The 21,488-nt window shown below is 36.8% G+C and overlaps 1 protein-coding gene across 2 annotated transcripts in view; it reads right to left on the bottom strand.

Moving 5' to 3' along the window:
- ANKS1B (ankyrin repeat and sterile alpha motif domain containing 1B) overlaps positions 1-21,488 on the bottom strand; it is a 427,589-nt gene that overhangs the window by 329,295 nt on the left and 76,806 nt on the right. For both annotated transcript variants that reach the window (XM_049792403.1, XM_049792402.1), the window contains exons 7-8: positions 17,626-17,736; positions 14,377-14,552 (exon numbers count right to left, since the gene is read on the bottom strand). In XM_049792403.1, the coding sequence (XP_049648360.1) occupies positions 14,377-14,552; positions 17,626-17,736 (287 nt within the window). The remainder of the gene's footprint in view (positions 1-14,376; positions 14,553-17,625; positions 17,737-21,488) is intronic.

The raw sequence follows: 21,488 nt of genomic DNA on the forward strand, positions 1-21,488 counted from the left end.
AATAATGACAATTAAGACAATGCTGAATCTCTGCACTACTCTCTTAAAAGGATGCATATATACATATGATATGACAAAAGTTCTAGGATTTAAAAACCTAACAAGCTATTAATCAGAAAATACCAGGCATAAGCTAAAAAAAAAAAAAATTACCTTTTCTTCCTTCGATAAAGGAATCAATATTTTTCAAGACCTAAGATAGCTTTTCATTTGCTAAAAAATAACCATAAAAGAAAAAATGGCCCATCAACAGGCTGTCATTTATTAATAAAAAGGTTGATATCGGCCAATTGATTTTTCACTAAACAAAAACTTTTGAACTGAGTGCTGTAATCTTCATATGAAGAGAATTTCAGCTATATATAAAAGCCACTACTAGGACACTCATATTTAGTGATCAGATATTTTGTAAGTATATGTTAAGCGCAAAGCTAAAGACATCTCAACGTATTTCGGTAAGAATCTTCAACTCTTTTCTAACTCCTGGTTAATTTTGCCATGTGGGTGAAGATTTTTCAAATGACAGAAAATTCAAGAATTCAGTAAATCAAAAAATTGCAAAGAATGGAACACTAAGTGCTTTTAGTAATTATAATTTAACCATAATAAGAAGGTATTTGTTAAGAATGATGTAGTAGATGGAGCCTACAGAATTTTCATGAAGTATCTTGGGAAGCATACACAGCATTTGCTTTTCAGTGTAAAATTAACAGGATGAAGTATTAGCTGTTTGAAGCTGCAATATGCACTGCCCTGATTCCAAAAAGCACTTACAACATCATTCTTTTAAACTAGTTCAAACTCTTTGAAAGCAAGGCATTTAATATGAGCTACTTGTTTCATCTATGGATTAAACTAGCTGTCTGTAATGCATAGAACTATAGGCACTTCCACAACTTATTTACTCCACCCCAATACCTGTGTTTGGGACAGGATTGAGTTTCCTTCCAAATTAATTTCTCCTTCTTAACATTAGGTAAAATAAAGAAAACCTGTGTTTTAAGCACTCATCTAACTTTGAGCACATACCTCATACTCATAAATCAGACTATTTGCCCACTTAGTATCAGTTTCAAGGCCTTACTACCAAAGCACTGTCAGTGCTTTGCTTGACCAAGGAAAAAAAAATTAGCACATTGAAGCATAAAGCCCCAAGACAGAATTCAACCCAGCAAGCCATGTAGACTGCAAGGACACTCTACGCTACAGAAATGTATTTCTAGGGATGCTTTTCCATCCCACAAGCACAGCAGATTTGAACTAAGTTGGTTCAAGTTTGTAGGAAGGGTCTACACAAATGTAGGCTGTGCAAAAATGCAGGATTTTGGTAACTTTTTTTTAAGTCTTGAAGTTTAAGCACACAAATAGTTCCAGTTAAGTTAATGGGATTTCTCATGTTAATGACAGGCTTATGTGTCTCCCTGAATCAATATGCACATGACTCATTCCTAAATGTGACTCACTGTGAAAAACTCATGTACCAGTTGAAAAAGAAGAGACTGATAATGAAGAGTATAGGAGCTTGCAGAAAAGCAAAATCAAGTGTTAATATTTTTAGAAATATTAAATAGAATTAAAAGCTTAAGCATATTTACCTTTGCATAAAAGAAAAAATATAATTCACAGTAAAGACCAGCATTTTTTGGCTTTAAATGTCACAAAGAAAATACTGCTTGCAGAATAACTACAGAGGCATCTCTGTATTTAACATCCCTATTCTATCTGAATGTTATCATATAAGATTTGAAAAACTCAGTGCAATGTAATTGCAAAGCAAATCAGCTGTATAACATGTATTTTTCTTTTTTAAAGTTGTGAAAGAGAGGGTGGATAAGTGGGTGGCAGAATGATGAAACTTATAGAAAATACATTATTTGTCATGAAATAGAGCAGAAGGAACAGAAATTAAAGAAGGGGAGAAAATCAGGTGGTAAGTGAGTAGGCAGAAGTCACCACTTTATTACTCCTCCAGTGCACTGGTTTTTATTTAGCATACATATTCTCAGTAGAAGTGTATTACTGAAAATAGTTATGATTCCATTAAGTTGCTGTTGGCTTAATGAAGGACATAAGAGAAATCATACCTGAATAGACAAAGCCAATCTAATGAGGAACTATATAGAGCACTGAATTAGTCATCTGAAGATGAATGCTTGTTAAGAGTGGATATCAAAAAGGCCTTGAAGAACATTTGTACTAGATTATCCACAGATCCATCAGTAAAAAATTGCTAGTAGTTTGCCTAAGTGCTAAATATAATATAAAAACAATGCAGTAGAATGCTGACAGTTGAAACGTCTTGACAGGCTATAGACATTGAAGGCCTAACTGGAAAAGATCAGTCAGATTGTAATCTACCTTTTGATTTCAAAAACATGCAATAGACTCTTCTAGAGCCAATAGAAAAAGGATCACACACATACCCCGCCGCCCCGCGAGAGATGCAGAATACTATCAACTGGACAACAGCCCTCAAAGCAGCCTGGTTTACATGGCAGGTGGAAGTAGAATTCAAAATCATCTTCACTAGGAAGGCAAAGGTTTTGCTATGGCTGGTAGGAAAAACTGCCAGGGTAAGCTCACATACTGCAAGCTGCTGCTATTTCCTGTCTTACATAATTAAAACAGTGACTGTGCTGCAGGCATCTCAATAACCAGTACTACCAGAAGATTTAGGACAGTGGTTGGTCTCCTCATCTGTACTGTTCTTTTTGGCTGGGGTAGATTCAACATAAATAGACGTATAGATCTACCACAATACAAGCACACCTTTATGTTGTTTTCCAGACATACTCCTAGGTAGCTGAAGAGCTAATACTTAAATTCTTTCTTCAGCCAGACATCATATAGTGTCTTAAAGGTCCTGTAAAATACAGATAAACAAGTCAGTCAGTAACATGCCTTCATCTATAACTCCTGTGTAACACTATTTCTTATGAAGGACCTATGGCTAAATAAGTGATCTGTTAAAATCATTGAGATTCCTTAAAGGAAACAGCACTTTGGACAGAGACAGGGGCGAGGTAGTCAATATTCTAATACCCATAAGGAATCAACTATTAATAATTAAAAGACAGACAAGCATAGGAACCAAACATTTTTACATTTTAATATTATTTTTGTCAAGATTGACAGGCAGTGCTGAGGCTGCTTCTTTACAGGCTGTGAACCGTTCATATTGCAGATATTAGGCAGAGCACCAATATCAACAGAAATAATAGCAGTAGTATTAATAGAAACTGCTCAATCTCAAATAACTACTCAAGCAAATAAAATTGAAGAGCCTCTTGCAAGATTTTCCCTCATGGCACTAAACTGAAACTTATAATAAGTTTAGGAAGGACAGATGCCAAGAGAAAAAAAATAGATGATCAAAAATGGTATAAATCATTCAGCTCTTAAATCCCTCTGGAAAAGCAAAGAAACTGGTGTAAAACCAGATGCATGCATGGTCAGGTAAGCCTTGGTTCCTGCTTCTTATGTCAATTAAAAAACTTATACCACTGAACTCAGCCAAGGGTTTCAGTATATAGTGAAGTTGCAGAAAAGCTAGGGGGTGCAGTTATAGCACACTGTTGATCTGTGTTAATTCCATGGGCAAACATTTCTAATGCGTAGTAAATATTAGGCAGTTGCCCCTTAACTCTGGATTACTCCTGACCTTATATTTTATAGAGATGTAAGAATCTGGTCCAATATATTTTTCTGCTATTTATTTTCTACTTGCTGAGCTTATTCACAGGGACTGAAAAAGTCTGCCAGCAGAACTGCCAACAGTGAAACTCTGTCATGAGTGGTCAACTACTTCAAGATTCAAGGACAAAGTTTTTTATATGCCAGTTATAAAATAAATGTGCTTGTTGACATTAGGATAGAATAAAAATGAAATTAAGCAAGTAGTCCAAACAAGTTGCCCAATGTTCTAATTTCAGCTACTAAACAATTTTTAAAGAAAGCTTTCTTTTTTATTAACTTATCATGGGTGGTCATTTTGCCCTGTGAACTATGGCAGAATATTTACCATTAGCATTACTTGTATACCTCCTTACTAAGAAGCAGCAAAGGGAAACTGGGACAGCTGCTGCTAAGAGAGTACCTACTTATTCAACTTCAAAAGAATCATAGAATACTATATAGTGACACCATACATTTACACTTATCTCTACCACTTAATGGATCCTGTAGGGGTTCACATAGCTCTGATGGATTAGTAGGCTCCATCTTCTGTTTACACCATAGGAATACAACAATGCTGTTCCCCTCACTACAGAAAACAACTGAGAGACATACCCATATGGTTCTCTCTTCTCATGCATTTCCTATCAGATGGTGATCATCAGGCTTCACTGTCAGTTCCAAGATTAATGACTTTATTCTTATACTAATAGGGTAGGCACGAGATCAGTGTTGTCTTTAGGTACATACAAAAGATATTTAAGATTTACTTTTTTTCCCCCTCTATGGTTTGTATCCTGTTGTGTAGGTAGAATACTCATTTATTCTAAGGTCACTGTGTATTAAAAAACACAATCAAACCTGCATTGGTACCTGCTGACAAGAGTGATAGAGTTGTAGAAATATTACAGAAATACATACCTCTGTGACATGCAGAAACATCAAAAGCTAAAATGTTCTAGAATGATGTATTCCTTTTTTAAGATCGCATGATAGAAAGTATATTTTAAAGCATTCTTCCTCCTTCTTTCCTTATTAACTCAGTTATCTTTCCCTAGGGTAAACATCTACTATGACTGTGAAAAATAAGTCTCCCACATATTCAAGCTCAGGCTTTTTACAAATGATAAAACCTAATTTTTCAAGAGAGCAAAATTATGTTTTCAGAAATTAAAATCTAATAGTACTTAAATGTTGGAGAAGTCCTTCATATTCCTTACAGATCTCATACATTGTTACATACTCTATTGCTCAAATGCGATAAACCAGAGTACTAAAGTTTCACAATCATTTCTCAATCCTTAGTGTTAACACTGCCAATCTACCAGAGGGTCATTTGGACCTTAATTTGCCTCTACATTGAAGTGCCTGCCTTTGGGCACCCTGCCTAGCCTCTACCTGCCGCTCCAGAACACCGTGACTTTCCAAGTCCTTTGTCACATCTGCCAGACCCACGTAGATGTCTCGGCTGCTGCCCAGAACAGCCCTAGGTACCTATGTTTATGCACCTAACTTGAGGGCTTATGGTGGAGTTCAGCTGCCAAGCATAGGCATCCAGCGTCATTTTAGATACTACAGAGTAGCTGTTGACCCTTAATCACTGCTCATGAAGGAATGACTGCACCCATGTTAGCCCCACACAAAAAGCACCTTGGGCATCCACGGTGACATGAGATATTTAACATTAAGGCAGCTGGACCCCACCTTTGGTATTTCAGCACCCATGCTGGCAATACTTTGATCAAACAGGGAGAAAATGAATTTTAAGAGAACCAAGGAAGATCATGATGAAAAGAACTTTTTGTTCTCTTGTGAGGGAGAAGTTGAAAACTTGATTCTAGCTGGAACACTGGAGAAAAGTCTGAGGAGAGAAGAAACCCAAGGGAAACCCAGGGCAGGAGTCCGTGACAAATTTTTGGCAGACCTCTAGGAAAGGTCAGGGTTTGAAGGAAACATCTCTGGTGATCGATATCCTGGTAATAGCAAAAGTCAGTAGTCTTCCTGATGATTGGTTTTGTAATAATGTGACAGAGTTGAGGTTAATACTGCAAAATCACCTGCCTGGGTGGAAATCTCATGGTATTATCTTTTTTTTTTTCCTGTTCTTCAGAAGTGACTGAAATGCTCTCAGAAGATACCAAATGAAGTTGGAGACTGTAGTTAAAAACGGACATCGTGTTGTACACTATTGCACACTCACAGGATGATGGACACTGAGGGTATGGAAGAAATGGAAGAGACAAGTGCTCTGCTATGCAAGCCTGGCAATGGTGTCAACAATGGCACAGGCAGCTCAGGGACATTAAAAAAAGGCACAAATAGGAATGAAAAAGAAGGTTTTCTGAAGCACTGAATAACGCACAAAAAAGATTTAATTAAAGCAAATATACTTCATTATTGGGAAGATGATCTCAAGATCAGTTCTGATAGAGTCCTCAGATCCTGGCTTATCCTGTTGAGATTAGTAGATTTCTTTGGTACTCATCTAAGTATAATGAAACAGAGGTTGGTCTTCAAATTACACACGTGCTCAGTACTACAACACATGACAGTCTCTGAACTAAAAATGGTCCTTGGGGGAAAAAAAGCAAAAATCTACTGTGGTTAATTTAATAAAACATAGCTATCCAATAGGATTCTTCACTAGATAAAACACTACTAATCATTTCCAGGGCACCCCGAATTTACATACAGCTTTATAGCTATAAAGACAAACAAGCTCTTTGATCTGAAAAGCTTATAATATTATTACTTTATATGGAAGAAATGCTACACCCATATCCGAGATCCTTATGTAAAAGAGATTTAGCTAAGATGAAAGAGTCCACAGCAGGGAAGTGAAGCAGTTGGTAGCATGGCAAGATTTACATAAAAAATAAACTTGAAAATGCTAGGATTACTTAGTCAGGAAAAAGAAAGCTTTAAGAAAGATCAAGTCTGAAGTATTGCAAGTTATGGAGGGTGTGCACAAACTATTTGGTCTTTTTTACTCTGTCAGATTTTGCTATATAAGAATAACTGGAAGCATATAGTCAGCAAATAGAAGAAAAGGCCTACACATACAGCACATGTTCTGCAAAACATAGTAATATAGGGTCATTGCAGTAAACAACGTGACAGATTGGAGCAAAAGGATTAGATACATTTAGGATTCACCAGTGCAAGCTAAACACATAACAGCAGAGAGATTCATTTGTCTGTAAGCTATTTTCCTGCAAGTATCCGATAGTCAAGGAATTTGCCACACACATACATAATTGCACAGACTAGTTAAATATTCCAGAAAATCACTCTGGTGTAAAAGGAGTAAGTACTTTTTAATGCAGATTAGATGAACTGGTGGCTTGGCCAGCACCTTCCCCTGGTTATACCTCACTCTATGTAGTTTAAATCATAGTAAGTGTTGTCATATTTGGGGATTTTATATTCCTAAATAAGCGCTGACTGTCTCACAGGGTAGGTCTATGCAGCATGCTGGAGGATTGTCTAGCAATACTTCTACCAGAAATCGCAGCAGCAGAGAGCTGCAGGCTAATTTAGTTGGCTATGAAGCATGCCACCGGGCAAATTATTCTGTGTAGAGTTCCAAATGGCTGCTGTTAGGATCCCTTTAACACAAAAATCTTTACAAAACTGCACTGAAGCATAGCATAACCTATGGATAGAAAAAAATAACCTATTGTAATAACTCTAGAACATAGGCTAGGGAAGGATACATTAAAAATGTCTGAACTTCCCTTGGCTAGGTAAGCTACCCAACAGAAGGGATAAAAATTTGTATGAAGTTGGTACATTTCCCCTTGCTTCTTTGCAATAACCAGCTCATGTTTAAATAGAAATTAGAAATCATTTTGTAAAGTAGCTTATAGCAAGTATATCATTCTATATTGACCAAGTGGATCCTTGGTACTGGATGTCACATTAGAAGTATCTAATATAAAAAACAACAGCAACAACAGCTCTTCTCAGTGGGAAATACCACTGTGTGCATTAGAAACTGGGACTAACAGATGGCTTTTAGTTGGGTGGTAGCTTTTAAAAACAATTTTTAAAGTTATATAATCTTATCTTCAGAGAGTGGGTAGACCTTTGCAACAAGGGAATCTTAAAAAGTAAGGTTTACATATCCTGGGAGAGATGGCTTTCATATTTTTACTTCCCACAGAAATAAGAGTCAGTATATGCTTGCAAAATAAGATTCATAACTGAACTAGGTATAGAAGTTAAAGAGCAACTTAATACAAAATTCTTGCAATGTCAAAATTTGGCAATACATAAATTATCTATCACAATTATAAAGAGGAACTTTGTAAAGCAGCAATATTCCAAACACTGACTCTCAGTACAACTATCTTGTTTTTTAAATACATCATAAATACCTGTAAAATACTGCAAAGCTGTATTATCAAATTCAAATGTTACTCTATTTAATAATTTAAAATTTATCTGCTTCTCTCCGTAGAGACCCAAACAATCAAGCCTTGATTTTCTTACTACTCCCTAATGAATAAGTAACCAAAATTGTTCCTGAATGTGTTTTTAATGTATCCTCATTAGCCAGCCGTTGTATATACTTCTGGCTTGCTCATCATCATTGTTATGTGAAATTTTACCTCACTCTGTCAATAATGTCTATATGCAAGTGTGTGATACTGTTAAAGGCTACCATGTTTGATCCAAGATAATAATCATTTTACTCTAGCATAGTTGGTCACTCTTAGCCATTATAGTGTTTCAGCCCAGCCATTATTTGTTTAAATATTATGTTAAAAAAAACCCCAAACTAAACCCAAACAACACTATTATTGAATAATGTTACTAAATTGTTTACCTCAAAATTCGTCAATAAATTCCAGTGGTTATCACTTTGTAAAATAAAAAAATTCTATGTGTGCTTTTTATAAAAAATAATTGTTCTTTGCCTTAAAGAAAAAAATAATCAGAATAATTGACTTCTAAAGGACCATGCATAAATTTTATTCCCCTCTAATATATTCATTCTTAGCCATCTTCTTTTGAAAACACACAATTCTATGCTTTAAAGTCTCCCCTTATGTATAAGCCAAACTTGATCATAGTTTTACTGCTTTTATATACCCCCATCTTCTTAATATTCTGACATGAGAGTAAAAAGTGAATCTTATCTTTGAATACATACCATCGCTGTTTTCAACAAAGTTAATAAGACATTTTAAGGGGGTTTGTGGTTTGGTTTTGGATTTGGTTTGTTGTTTGTTTTGGGGTTTTTTCTTTTGTTCTCTCTTAATGTACATAAGTATAAACTTTCCTTTCTGGATGACAGAATTAAGCAGAAATTGACATTTATATGCCTGTGATGAAATCCAAATCTTTTTCCTGAGACTACACAGAACCTTTCTTCATGTTCAAATTTAAATTACTGCTGCCAGCCTTTATTATCTATTACATAACCACATTAAATTTAATCAGATATACTGCTGCCACTTCTGTGAAATCCCTCTGTAGTGCAGTCATTCTAATCCTACATAGTTTTACTATCTTCAGTTTTATTCTGTAAGCAAAAATAAATATTTAACTTAAGATTCTCGGTATTTATTCCAGGTAATTAAGTAAAATCCTTTAACATACAGTCTGCTGTTAAAAGCCCAGAAGCTTCTGGAACTATGTCTTTAAACTCATGTCACATATCCAAAGACAGCAAGATATTGCACTTGCAAGTCCAAATCAATAATGTAGTCTATGCATCATGCTTGTGAACACAATAGCATAAATGTAAAAGCAAACATTGCGAGCAACCACCTAGTACACAAGATTAAAGGGACTGATCTGAAGAAAATAATTCAATTTAGAGCTTCAGTTTTATTAAGTGTATATGGCAGATTCTTTTAAAATTAGTTTTAGTTCAAAAATTCTCACGACTTTGCCAAAAATATGGAGAATAGTTATTGTTACTAAATGAAAACACTTTTCAAATTCACTCTGACTGAACACAGAATGAGATGAACCTTTTTTGAGGGTTAATTTTAAGAAAAAAATCATTAAAAGGAAATAACAAGTTTATGAAAGGAAAAGATTAAGAAGTATTGTATCCAATATGTACATCTTGCAAATATAGATATACACTCATACACACAGATATGGAAGTGTAGAAGTTCTTAATACCCTGTTTTCTGTTTTGCAGTCCCAGGCTGTCCAAAGCAAATAAGTAACATTCTCCAGTATCCACAGAAATTTTTCCTTACAAAATGCCCATATTTCTCTTTTCTAACTTTTTTTAAAAATTAAGAAACACAATGAGCAAATACATTGCAATAAATACAGCATTTCTGGTTTTTTATATTATATTTAGAATAATTTGTTCTCACATGAACCTCAAACCTGACAAGAAACCAGTAATTACATTAGTTAGCACTCCAAGGACAAAGGAATCGGAGTTAAAGCAATTTACTTGCAGGAGCGCAGGAAGATTCTTCACAATACACACTTTGACATTTTTCTGGATCCCTGCTTTGCAAGTCATACCTATTTAAATTTTCTTGTTTGCTTTTGGATTCACACAGATTGTTTGAATACAAACTTGATGTGTAACCTGTGTGTTATAATACACCTCTAAATTGAGCCCTAATATTTTAGGTTTTAGTTTAAATGTATGCCACAATGTTCAATAAATTTTCCTCTTATAAGAATTACAGGCGCTTGTTTTGAAGCAGTTTGTACTATCAACCGTGTTAAAAATGCATGATTTTAACATAGCAATGAAAAAGTTGGAAAACTCTTATATAAGATGGCTGCTTTTGTTCTTGAAATTACTGAGCCAGACTGCCATCTATTGGAAAATAAATACTTTTTAAATTATACTTTTTTAAAAAAAAACAAAACTACTCTAAGTTTTTGTCAAAAGCTGATTTTGCTAGCAATCATACTTAAGACAGCTTGATTTTTTAAAAGGACACACCTAAGTTAACTAAACTGTGATACAATCGAGGATTTTCCTACATCTTTTTCCACCTCATGATTTCTGGAACAAGTTTCAAAGCACAGCTCCTTTTCTGACCTGCTGAACAATCAAATCCCAGTTATTTGGAGTGAAAGTTTGGTATTTAGCAAACACAGAAAAACTACTATGTCAGGACTGAAAAATCCACAAGTATAAAGCTTTCCTAGCCTGCCTGTGCGGCAGCTACCAGGGCTTTCTCTTTCTAGGGGAACTAGAGAGTGTATTCAAGTCACAATGACAAAAAAATGGGAAAAAGAGGCAGACAGGAACTGGGAGTTAAAAAAAAAAAATCTATGAATCCACCATCAACCCCACCCCATGTACAAGCCTTTGAGAAAAATGGGCAATTCCAACTAAAATGATGCCTTTTTGGAGCTCTCTCTGAAATAGCATAACCCACATTTCCAGCTGCAAAACTACGTTTAATTTGGCCTTTAATTGTGAAGCCAATGAACAGGGGATTGTCATCTGATCTCATAATATACATGTTTTAATGACTGGTGAAGATAGACTAGGAAACATGGAATTAATATTTTATACAACAGCACATCAGAAGTACATTGAAACACAGCTAGAGTTGCAAAGTTTCAAGTGTAGCTTTAACTTGACTTTCTTTAGTTTATTCTTTATAATGCAGTCTTCAAATAAAAGATCACATTAACTTAGCCCTGCTCTCAGAATTGCACTGGTATTTTTCCAGCAGTTGTAAAATCCAGAAAGAATACTGGAGGGGACCAACAGGATGATGCTCGGTCCTTTCATGTGGAAGACTACAAAAGTGATGTTAAAACCCACCCTTATGCCACAGAGAGAACCAAACACCACTCTTCCACTTCCCAGATAAAGCCTTTTATTGTCAAGTTACTGCATTAAAAAAATCAAGCAACCCCACTACCCTTACACTACACAGTGAGCCCTGCTCTTTCAAATAAAAGTGGCTGGCACTTAAATTCAGGAGAGAATTCCAGGCTGTGGATCCTAGACAGACAGTCACTCCCTTCTGCAGTCCTGAATCAACCAAAACCTTATTTAGCCAGAGCAGTACCACAGATGATTTGGACCTCTTCAAAAAAGCTTCAAAAAATGTTGGGTTTCTTTTTTCTTTGTTTTTTTTTGTTTTGTTTTAAAGAAAAAAAAGCTTTGAAATACACTCTGCTTCCTGATGCTTTCTCTTTCATACGCCCATGCTATCCTCAGGAGGTGGCTCCTGACATTCCTTGCTCCAACTTACTAAGTTTTTGACCCACGAGCTACTATTCCAAACAGAAATTCCCACGTCTTGGTCTCCTATTTCTCTGAACAATAGCATGATGCAAAAAATGCAGATGTCTTCTAGCAGCCACTTCCTTTGCAGAACCTCTCTAAGGGTCACAAAGTGTCATGACTTGGGGTTTTGGAACCTGTTCAGATCACTGGACTACAGGAGAAGTTGAAAAGCCCGCACCAGACATTGTCTCTGGAACCAACATTTGTCAGGGAAACGGCATCACCTGACACATTACCAACAGGGACCCAACTCCTACACCTCCTCAGAGCTGACACGGGCACAGTCAGCAATGAAAGTTAGGGGAAAAACTGCTGATTTGAACCTGAAGTGCTCGCTCATAGAGGCACACCAGGTGCAGTTCCAGCCCTGTGCTGGAGCTGGTAACAGAGAGAGACAACACTGGGTCCTGCAGGGACAAAGAGCCTGTGCTCCAGTGTCACCACATGCCGTGCTGCCCCAGCTTCCAGAGGGTCTTGGCACATGCAGCAGCAACGAATGTGAGCTGAATGAATGCAGACAAGAGAAGACCCCGCTTACCCTACTGAGACTTTTATGGAAGCTTCTCAGGGCTTCAGAAGAAGCTGCAGGAGTTTATCTCTTCTTTAATACATACCCAAGGAATCTATTTCTGACTCTCCATATCTATATATGTCTCCACATCTCTCTCTCTCTCCATGTTCTTGTACATAAATATTCATTTAAGTTTCTTCAATCATCACCCTACTGTCACACTTCTGCCACCATGCTCGCTGGTCCTGCCCCCAGAGTAGTTTGGCAGCATTCACCATCGCACCCATTTTCAGAGCTCAACAGAACTCTTCATTTTAGTGCTTCTTCTCGATTATTCTTTGATGTTTCCTTACAGCACGTGCACGTTTTCGTGTCACCCGTGCACTGTACAGGGAGTCTACACACCAAGGGAAAGCAGCACTTCCCCAAAAGTAAAAGCATGTCAAAACTGGGAACAACTTCCTTTTTTTTGATGCAAGGCAGCCAGGTAGCAACTGAACAGACTGAGTGACCTTAAAATGCCTTAAAACAACCAAAATGGATGTTTTAGATCAAACAGGAAAATCCCACATCACAGCAAAGAATCCTCTCCGTATAGGCCTGCATAGCTGGGTTTACTCTAGGGGAAAACATGCTCTGCCCTCCATCCTGACTTTGTGTTGGAAGTGTATACCCATCATCCTGATTGTAGTTTTCTTTGAAAAAGTAGCTGGGTGCGCTAGTAGGAGAGCACTGCAACGTGCTTTAAACAGTCCCTGTTTTTGAAGATCTGTTTTCACATCTAGTTCAATATATAAATAGATGAAATCTCAAAAACCATATTGCCTAATTTACCTTTGTATTTGCCTGCTGCACGTAAATACAAATTTAGTGTCTCAATACTTCCTATTCACATTGTATTTCATTTAGGTCTGTAAAAGTTTCAGTCTGAGTAGATAGAATAATATGGATTACATTTTCTGCAAAACAGCAGCTGAGCAGATTTACATAGCAGTTAGCACCTAAATACAGAGAGACACTAGCAATATGTATAAAAATGCTTAAATGGGATCATATCTTGTTCAGACTGACTCAACATGGGTTATGTATCTAATCATTCAAACATCTAGATGGGCTTTACAAAAGGATCTACTGCATTTCAAGGCAGCTAACCATCTTTGTAAATCTCATTCTGCCTACATATATTGTAATAAATGCTCTAGAACATAACTCCTTAACTTGTAATGGTTTTCCCAACATATGAGAGCATAATTTTTCTTAACTTATGAACTACATTAATTGAAATTTAGCACTTAGCATTTTCCCCTCTGTTCTGTGCTTTATTCCCTGGGCAATCCCATTTACTTATTGAGGAAGAAAATTCAATTTAAAAAAAAAAAAGCCTTGTTACACTGTAAAGAAAAAATGAATCCTAGAGCACTTTATTCACAGGATTAGTAGCAATGAAGTCCTATTTTCAACTGTAGTTGGAAATCACTGAAGTATCACAACCACAACAATTTTCAGTATGAGAAACTCAGGCTACTGGGAAAGCTATGTTGTAATAATAAGAATCATAACTGAAGATGCTTAGCTTCTTTTTGGGGGACACTTCTGATGACATTCTGCAAGCATTTAGACTTCAGTATAGTACTAGGCATACTGATTTCAACTGATTTCTCAAAAACCCCTTCCTTGCACTCCCCACACTCAAAAGAAAAACTGACCTGAACTTTTGGTCCTATTAGCAGTACCATAAAAAGCCATTCTGAGATGTGGTAAGCAGTATCTTTGTAAAATAATGGGAACATTAAATTCTAAATCCGTAAGGACCACATGTTCTCTCATTTTTTTCTATTATAATGTTAGACTTGTACTATTCTCACTCTTGTACTATTTCTTTCTTGAATGTGCCATAAGTAAAGCAGATATAACTGAATATATTGTCTTTGTATCCCATCTTACTTACTACATTAAGCTTGGTTTGGCTTCCACTGGTCATAAGTTCTTCCTCTGATACTTTACTAAAATTGTCCAGATAATGGTCTGATATTGTATGAGACAGATCTTCAAAAGAGTATTCCTTTTCTTGGCACAATTTGATTTCATCTAAGAGCTTTGATAATTCTCCAGTCACAGCTTCACCTTTAAAAACAGACACACCATTAGTCAATAATTAGAATACCAGGGGTAATTTATGCCTAAAAAGGAAATGCACATTCTTTAAATTTTACTGAGTATCTGTTATATTCCATGCCTTATCTAAACAGTGACCTTCATGCACAGTTCGCCCCTCAAAAATAACGGCATCTCATTCCAGAACGGGAATCACTGGAGGTAATCTACACACTTCTGCATTCCCCTGTACCTTGCATTTAATTAGGATTAATTACAATATATACTTACCCCTTCTCTGTTTACTAATCCTGAAAATTGCCTAGAAATAGCAACTATCCAAGAATGTCAAATTAATCCAAGAAAGGAAAGTTTCTACAAACATACAAAATCAATGTCCCATACTCTGCATTGGGTTCATGTTTGCTGCTGTAATCAATTAATACACTACATCGGTTCCATAAACCATAAGTAGGTTGGAATGGAATTTCTGAGAATGCACATCTGTCCCAAAGTAGCCATGTTTTATAAAGAATTCTTGCTCACTTTCCCGGGATTAATGGGAATGGTGTAAGGATCTACTCCGCAAAACCCACAAGTTTAAAACACACCTCCCTACAGCAGTCTATTAGAAACCCATGTTTAGTCCATTCTGCATTGTGTTATGTGTTTTCTCCTTAATTTTTCAGACACCTTTAGTTAAAAAATCTACCAGAATAGTAAGAAAATGGGCTTTATACATCTATACTAACTGAGGGCCACTATTAGAAATACTGGTGGCAATAAGGATTAGAATCTCATTGAGTGCTAGCTTTTCTGCAGATAGCCCACTGCCAGCAGCAAGACCTCCATAGAGTAAAAAGCTGCTGGTTACAAACAACTGCATTAGGTTCTGATAATCTACCGCATGTGTGTTACACAGCTACCTTCAGTAAGGGCAATGAAAATGAGTGAAAGACTAGTTTTTCTAAGGGCAAATAAGAAAGCCCTCCTCTTGACTAGGTCTACAAGAGTCATACTGTTGGAAACTACAGTCCTTAGACTTGATAAAATAGAAAGATAATTCCATTTTACTCCATCTTTGGGAATAAAATGCTGAAAAGGAAAAACAGAGCGAGCATATTAAGCTCAGCATACTTATAATGCACGTACGTACGTTCATGTAACTAAAGGAGCCCCAGATAAGATTCTATCTGCTTGGTCTAGAGCCCCTTTTTGTATCATTTTTCTTCATAGTCACTGTTCGTTATGCTAGGTAAACATAAATATTTAAAAATATTTTTTAAATTACAACTATGGCCAGTTATGACTGAAATTTTCAGAGCCAGGTACAAAAGCTGTTAACTAAAAGCATCTAATTGCCTTTTAATATCCAAGTAACAAAAGTGTTGCACTCAATTCTTGTTACTCTTAGTCAAAGGTAACTTTGCACAAAACTTGTAAAATTAAACAAAGACATAATCAGGTTTATTTATATTCTGCTTTTTAATTGGAAATTTGAAATTATTCCATATTATGATAAGTAAAAGTTGGAAGCAAAATACCTAAAAATTAAGACCTATTCTAAAATCATGATGCAGTGCCCTGGAAAGAAACAGGACTATTGTTTCCTAGACAATTATGTTCATGTCCCCCGTCCCATGTTCTCCCACATACAGCCTGCAATATTTCTTACTGGGTAAGAATGAATTGTGTGGTAAAACTGGAACTGCAAGGGTGCTGACCAACCTGTGAGTACGTGTATGCTAACTGGCTGGCCGATTGCTGCCAGAACAAATAAATGAAAGACAAATTTTGTCTATCTCTTTCAGTTCAGGTACTAATTAAGGTCTCTCCTCTATCTAGATACTTATTTTCATGAAAGTCACAGAAAGGTAATTGATACTGCTATCCCTCTTCCAAATTTGGTTTAAATTATTTGAAATTAGATTGTGAGAGAATGGCAGACAGATGGATGGGAAGCACAATCAAGTACAATTTCTTTCCTTTAGAATCAGATTACACAGTAGACAAGCAAAAGCCAGCTAGCACATTTTACAGTATTTATACCTTGAAAGCAGAAACAAGAAACGTGAGATCATGCCCTTATCGTTAAGAAGTAAAACATATTTTAAAAATATTTACTACTTAATTTCAGGACGGTTATTTCTATTGCATAGGGTAGATGACTTCATGATTCTACTAATCTCAAAGGAACTACTTATCTTTTTACACCATACGTCTGTTAAGTACCCCAATGGGAACCATGAATGGAACTAGAGCATCCCTTTACTATCACCATGAAGATCATAATCTGGCATGCAGAAGTAAGCTTGGTTTTCTCATGAATAAATATTCTCCCTGTAAACATGTTTTTTAAAAAAAACCTAAACACAACACACACACACACCCCCCGACAAAACCAAAATAGTGAGGCTTAGTTATTTGCCAGCGGTCAATTACATTTACTGTGGATGATTACAGAAGGCAGAAGTCAGGTTTGGTTCTACGGGAGGATGATTTTCATGGAAGAGCAGGACGACAACCCACTCAGGAAGCGCCCTACACAAGTGGCTGTGGTGCGTAAAGGGTGAATCAGACCGTAAGATGAAAGTACATGCACACAACAGCGATAGTCACGGTGTATGAAAGATATGTTATGAGATGAATGAAAGAGCAGTACACACGTGATCTTTGAAAGAGGCATCCAAATGTAACACTGTTGGAAGAGGTACTCACTGGGAAATATAAAGGAAACAATCTTTAACTTGAATGCGAACAATGCCTGCAGAGTATTTTGACACATCTAGTATCTTGGTTTACTTCATTATGAAGTGTGTAAGGTCAGATAAATTAAAAAGACTTAAGATCACGTAATGTAATACATCATAATCCATCAGTGACTTCTCTGAGGATACAGTTCTTTGCTTTTCTATATGACATGGATTACAGTGTATGTAGTCAAGATAGGTAATTCATGATGGAAAAAAGCTTCTCAGTATCAATGACTTCCTTAATATCTCTTTTTCATTTTGTATGTTTGTATGAATGTGTCAGCAATGTAATTTTAATATTAAAGAGAAGTTCAGTACAGCTTCTGTATTCACAGAGTACATGTATTTACTTTTAGCCTTTGGAGACGGAGGAACTTCTGGGGACAAAATGCAAGACTGATGTTCTGCACATTCCAGTGGGCGTTCCTCTGAAACACTTGCATTTCCCGTTTCCATATATTCTGCAATTTAAAGATACACATACACTTAAACTCCTGAATTAAGGGGGTTTATTCCACTCAAAAGTATATTTGCTACTTCATTTTTCATTAAAGCCTTTCCAATTTTTCATATTACACCCTTGTAATTATTCATAAACACTGCTGCAAGGCAATCATTTATTGAAAGTATTATAAAACACTAAAATGGCTAATTCTTTAATCTGCTGAAACTGTTACAGAAATCTCATTGTAGGAGTAATGGGTTGTGACTATCTCTGTGTTTTTCCTGTCCCCTTGAAATATCTGTGTAACTGTTCCATTATATTATTACCATTGAAAGACTCTTCTTTTGTTCTAAATTTGTGAAGAGTTCTTGGACAAGATATTCAGGATATTCAAAATAAGTAGATATACTGATAAGAAAACCAAATATTCTGCTTGCAGTACAGACCAAGTGCATGAGAAAAAAGAATGTAAACTCAAAAATTTAGTTAAAACAAGCAGTCTAAAAAGCAGTGTACTAAAATGTTTGTGCTTTCCCTCTTTAAGACTTCCCTTGTCCCACCTTCATGCTGATGTTTATAAAAACAGAAAAACGTGGAATGCTGAATGTGCTAAACTTCAATTTAATTACTACTATTTTTGTGTAAGTATATACATTACTTTCACATGCTTTTGTACACAGCCTAGCTCAATGGGACACCAAAACCTTAATGAATGTTATTGTAGGACAAATATTTAAATAATAAATTAGAAATTAATTTATGCAATAGTGGTACTTTTTTTTTCCAGCAGAGTGACTGCTTCTCAGTTCAGGCAGTTATTCTGCATCTGCATTTTCTTGATTTTCTGGGTTGCTGAAACAAGTTTTTTCTGATACCAGATAGTAACCACAACAGCACATGTTACAAGACACATAAAAGCAAACTAAAATAACTGCTCTCATCAATATCAAACTGAAAGACTGAAGAGTTTCTGGGAAGTGAAATATCTCCAATTTAATTTCTACAATCTACAATACACTTGGTTAGCTTGCTGTTATTCCTGATTAAATGACAAATCCCAAACCCCAAATACAATCTGTGATAAAATAGACATCTGTGAAAATTAAAATGGAAATGGCAGAGAACAGCATGCAGTTTCAGAATGCTTTGCAGGTTGTTGTTTTTTTTTTTTTTAAAAGAACATATGATTTGAAAGTGTCATATATTAAGTTTGATAGTTGGCAATGGTCCCCTGGATAACCTGTCATACATTTCTTCATATGAAAGTGGGCATTTCTATTTTTTGTGTGTAGCACTGAAAGCAAAGAGCAGCTGTAAGAGGCCATGAGAAAACCAGCAGCATGACAAAATGCTCTGGTATGTTTTCCAGCTCTGTCAGCTACATTATTTGTCAAGTTAATGTGCAAGATGGAGAAGAAACAGAAAGGAAGCTAGACCCAAAGAAAAACAAAAGGAAAAAAGCAATTCATGCCTGAAACTATTTGCCTGATAATTGTGCAACCATCCAAAAGCAAACCTAAAATGAAATTCTACCAGGTTGGAGTGTTAAAATTATTAGATCAATACAGATATTATTAGGAAAGGAAATGCAGGGGAGATTGCAAAGGACTAACTTTGCTGTCCAATATCATGCAAGACTGTGGTTTTAAAATAACACTCCATTTTTATTCTTTGTCAAGCCCCACTTTCAGACCAATGCACTTACCTGCTAAAGGCTAGTTCTGAGGAGGAAATCCCGAGTTCAACCTAAGTCTCAAATACTTACTTTAAAAACTGCACAGTTCCTTCCAGAAAACCTCTACGAAAGGCTCAGCACGACATATGGTGTAGAGGTTTAGAAAGGGCCAGCAAGATGCAACCCTTAAAACTTAGGCTTCTGTGGGACTTCTACCCCTAACTTGGTTTTATACTATTGAAAATTCTATTATATATGTACAAGACAAATAAAGACATGGACTCAGTTGCGAGAGGCTTATAGTCTAGGTAAATGCATACTAACACACAATATTATCAAAGAAACAGATGCAGAACAGGTGATCTGTGTCAGGAGCCAAAGGCAAAGTACACACAAGCCGTGGATCCTTTCATTAACAACCAAATTCTATCCACCTGCAGCTGGCTAGAAATTCACCTTCAAAGCCTGCCCAAACTTATTGAAAAAGATGTCACTGACACCATCACCTGCTCTGCCTACAGTGTACTTGAGAGACTGCTCTGGATTCTATCCCTTTCCTCAAAAAAAGAAAGATAATTCAGAAGAAAGCCAAGCTTAGTCAATTATACCACTTAATGACCAGCACAGTTTTCCCAGCTGTGGTCCCACAGGGTTTAGAGAAAAGCCTATCATTCTCACCATCGGGGACAACAAAGGCTATTTGGGACACAACCAGATTCGTAATGCTTCCTTCACCAGCTTATTGTCACCCTGGTCCATGTTTCACAGCCAGCCAGCATGACTAGCATGGAGGGCATGAAGGAAGCATAGGTTAATACACGCTTTGGAGATGTTGCCTCACTGTACTGCTTCGGAAGAATGGAGTGTTTTACTTCATCGACTCAAATAGCACATTACAGTTCAGTACGAATTAATACTAAAAATCTCAAAAACTTTGCCTGCTTAATAGCATTCTTTCCTACAGTTACCTGATTTTACCATAGCCCCACTCAATCTAAACAGCACACAAAAAGCGATAGCATGAAAGTGGTCACACAGCATCAGAAATAAGAGCAGTGAGGAACACAAACCCCAGAAGGTAACAAGCACTGGAGAGTTTGAGCAGCTGGAACTGCAGCTTTTGCAGCTTCTGTGACACCAGTTAGGCCAAAGCCGAGCAGAAGGGAAAGCATTTACACATAAGCGGGGCAGCACGGCTGCCTCCCAGCAGAACGGTTGGAGCTGGGAAGGTCAGCCATGAAGAGAACACAGCCCAGCTCAGCTGGAGCTGCTGTTGAACTTCCAGGAACAGTAAAAGCTCAGGCTGCAGAGCACAGCTTGCTTTAACTTCAGCTCCTCTAGCTCCTAATTCCTCAGCAAGGTGAGAGGGTCAAGATTTTTGCTTTATTTATAAACCTTGGCCTTTAGAGTAATGACTACATTAGCCTCAGAGAACTTTTTACTTTTCCTTTTAATGGAAAAAAGGACAAACCCAAACAGTTGTTTGGGTTTTTTTTGTTTTTTTTTTTTTAATGAAATACCAGCTCCTTTCCCTTTGTTTTTGGAGCCTACTTTGGCCATACCATGAGGTGGATTCTCATAGAGTTCCTCCCTAGAATGACTTCCCCTAAAGAAACCAAAAAGGCTTTTTAAACTCTAAAAAAGCTGAATTTGGTTAGAATAAATCTGAACACTCACCTTTTCAACCAGAAGGCTCTCCAAGTAACTAGATGGGAGGAATAAAACTGGTTTAGAAACCACTTCCCTCCACTGCCAATGTCCCTGCAGGGGCATCCTTCTTCTCTTTCCCTCCATATCTTCCCGAAGGGCACTCACATCCAGAGCACCCTCTGCCCTCACAAGGGTTCTCCCAGACCCTGGCTGAGGATCCTGCAGCTCACAGATACTAAGTCCTACCCCAGCCCAAGAGCTCCCAAAAAAGCTCCACCCAAACCAACTCATTTGCTCCCCGACAATGAGCCCACCTAAGACTTGGTAACCCAATTCCTCTTTTCTTTATAGCAGCAGCAGTTACCAAAAACGACTGGCAGCTGCTACCATCAGGTGTGCTAAGGTGACAAATGAGCTGAGATGGAGGTTGGGCTGACTTCAGT

The sequence above is a fragment of the Accipiter gentilis genome, chromosome 34 (assembly GCF_929443795.1).
Source record: "Accipiter gentilis chromosome 34, bAccGen1.1, whole genome shotgun sequence".
Taxonomy (NCBI): Eukaryota; Metazoa; Chordata; class Aves; order Accipitriformes; family Accipitridae; genus Astur; species Astur gentilis.